Source organism: Hyposmocoma kahamanoa, unplaced genomic scaffold, assembly GCF_003589595.1.
Source record: "Hyposmocoma kahamanoa isolate Upper Pololo Valley unplaced genomic scaffold, ASM358959v1 277, whole genome shotgun sequence".
NCBI lineage: Eukaryota > Metazoa > Arthropoda > Insecta > Lepidoptera > Cosmopterigidae > Hyposmocoma > Hyposmocoma kahamanoa.
The window spans coordinates 7,512-9,420 of record NW_020653774.1 but is presented as its reverse complement, the minus strand read 5'-3'; the positions used below and the strand labels follow the sequence as shown (position 1 = coordinate 9,420).

General features: G+C 49.0%; 1 protein-coding gene across 1 annotated transcript; it reads left to right on the top strand.

Moving 5' to 3' along the window:
• Positions 1-747: 747 nt before the first annotated feature.
• On the top strand, positions 748-1,903 carry LOC113229112. The gene is made up of 4 exons (XM_026462605.1): positions 748-796; positions 873-1,105; positions 1,368-1,558; positions 1,635-1,903. Exons 2-4 carry the CDS (start codon positions 873-875, stop codon positions 1,832-1,834), a joined length of 624 nt encoding a protein of 207 aa, XP_026318390.1. The 5' UTR covers positions 748-796; the 3' UTR covers positions 1,835-1,903.
• The last annotated feature ends 6 nt before the right edge of the window (positions 1,904-1,909 follow it).

Here is a 1,909-nt window from a genome sequence, read left to right as displayed (position 1 = left end):
TTCTTGGAAAATTATACACAACAGTAGGGCGAGCACGACAGGGCGCGACTTGCGCGAGAGCGACATGAAGCGCGAGAATAGCTGTGTTGCGCCCTGTCGTGCTCGCCCTACACTAGCAGTGTGTGACCGACTCGCCGAGTAAGTCATTCTATATAATATTAAAATAAATATTAAATTCGACATAAAGGTTAAGAAAATTCTCCAAGAATTCCTTCAAAATATGTCCTAAGATGACACAGATAATTTATTAAGTAACCCAAAATAAATTTTGTCTCATTTAAGCGTAATAGGTATATGATTTGCATTTCATTGCTTAATTATTATTGTTTTTTGTTTATAATTTAATCATCATATATTCACCTGTATAATTAGTATTTTTTACCTAAAACAGGATTCTCCTAGTTCAGGAATATGTGTTATATTTTACATTTATTCGCACAATTAGTCCTTAGTTATTCATTTCTACAATACGTTATTCAATAAACAATTTTATTATCAATTTTTTTATTTAACTTTGTTTCGTTTTTACATTTTGATAAAGTAAGCATGCTTAATTACTTAAGGGTTAACTTACACAAGTAGTAAGTAGAAATGCATTCTTTGGCATTCATGCACCATCTTCGAGCTCACCAAGGTATTATTGAATCTACCTATTTCTTCACTAAACTTAAATTTACCTTAAATGCTAGCCGTAGCGGGATTATCCAAGAATAGTTTAATGTTCTTTCAGTTCCGCTCGCGGCCCCTTCCCACTCGCTGGCAACGCGCCAGCAGGGAAGGACGTCTGCCACACACGGTTCAGAGCCACCCGTTGCTAACTTCCATTCGGTTTACCTAAACTTTACACGACAACAGTTACCTACTATTTGCAGATGATGTTGGCGCACATTCAGCGGGCGTGGTTGCGCGCGAAATCGCGGTGGAGTCGCAGCGTCCGCGCTCGTTTGGCCTGCTCCGTTGCGGTCGCAGCGGCGCTGGCGCTGGCCGCATTGCTGCCGGCGCGCGTTGCGCTGCGGTCCGCGGCAAGCTTCCCGCACGTCCCACCCCGCCGCCTTGCGCATCACCTCGCGGACTTCTCGTACCACTCGCGCTTCTACCCCCACATGTGCGTTATAATTATAGGGTGAATTTAAATGTATTTTAACACGTAGTTACCCACATGTTATGCAAAACGCACGCACGGTAACAATATTAGTTAGGCGACGTTTTGTTTAAGTTATCTACTTCAGATTGAATGAAATTTAATGTCGTTATGAACAATGTGTTTTTGTTATATAAACGGAACAACAGCCTGGCGGTACGTAACGTTGAGACTCTGGAAGAGCGTCCAGGCAGTATCCTCCCCTTGTACCGAGCGCCCGTTGCAGGGGCGAGTGGGCCGTGCTGGAGGAGAGCAGCAACGGGTCGGCGTGGCGCTACGAGGTGGAGTACGCCTGCGGCGAGCGCTGCTCCGGCCGGGCGCGCGTGCTGGCGCTGGACAGCGCGCACGCGCACCGCATCTTCGTCGCGCACCGCACCTGCAGCCCTCCTCCTGCGCTGCCCTGGCCAGCCCTTTGCGGTGCGTCCATGTCCTGTCGCGGCCCGGCCGCGGATGCCTCTCTCGTCGTGTAAAGCGTGGCGCTTCTCGTTGACAGACGAGTGGGAGACGGAAACGGTGGTAACGGGCGCCGGCGACCCGGAAGGGGCGCGGCTGGAAGAGCACGTGGTGGCGAAGTGTAGCTGGTGGCGCGCAATCAGCGGCGCGTGCTCGAGGCTACTACTCCAGCGCCGCGACGCGCATTTTACGCATCTGCACGCGCTGTTTTCCGTTGCGACCTCCCCCGCATTTCACTAGACCAAAGAGGATACAAATCACTAGCCTTCACGAAGTCGTTCTCGATTAGGTCCACAATATACGAGTACATACTTA

Bases quoted from the DNA above. Each gene is read 5' to 3' on its own strand.
- LOC113229112 (XM_026462605.1), top strand. From the start codon at position 873: ATGATGTTGGCGCACATTCAGCGGGCGTGGTTGCGCGCGAAATCGCGG. The intron at 1,106-1,367 runs GTGCGTTATAAT...CGCCCGTTGCAG, and splicing joins TCGCGCTTCTACCCCCACAT to GGGCGAGTGGGCCGTGCTGG. The intron at 1,559-1,634 runs GTGCGTCCATGT...TCTCGTTGACAG, and splicing joins GCCCTGGCCAGCCCTTTGCG to ACGAGTGGGAGACGGAAACG.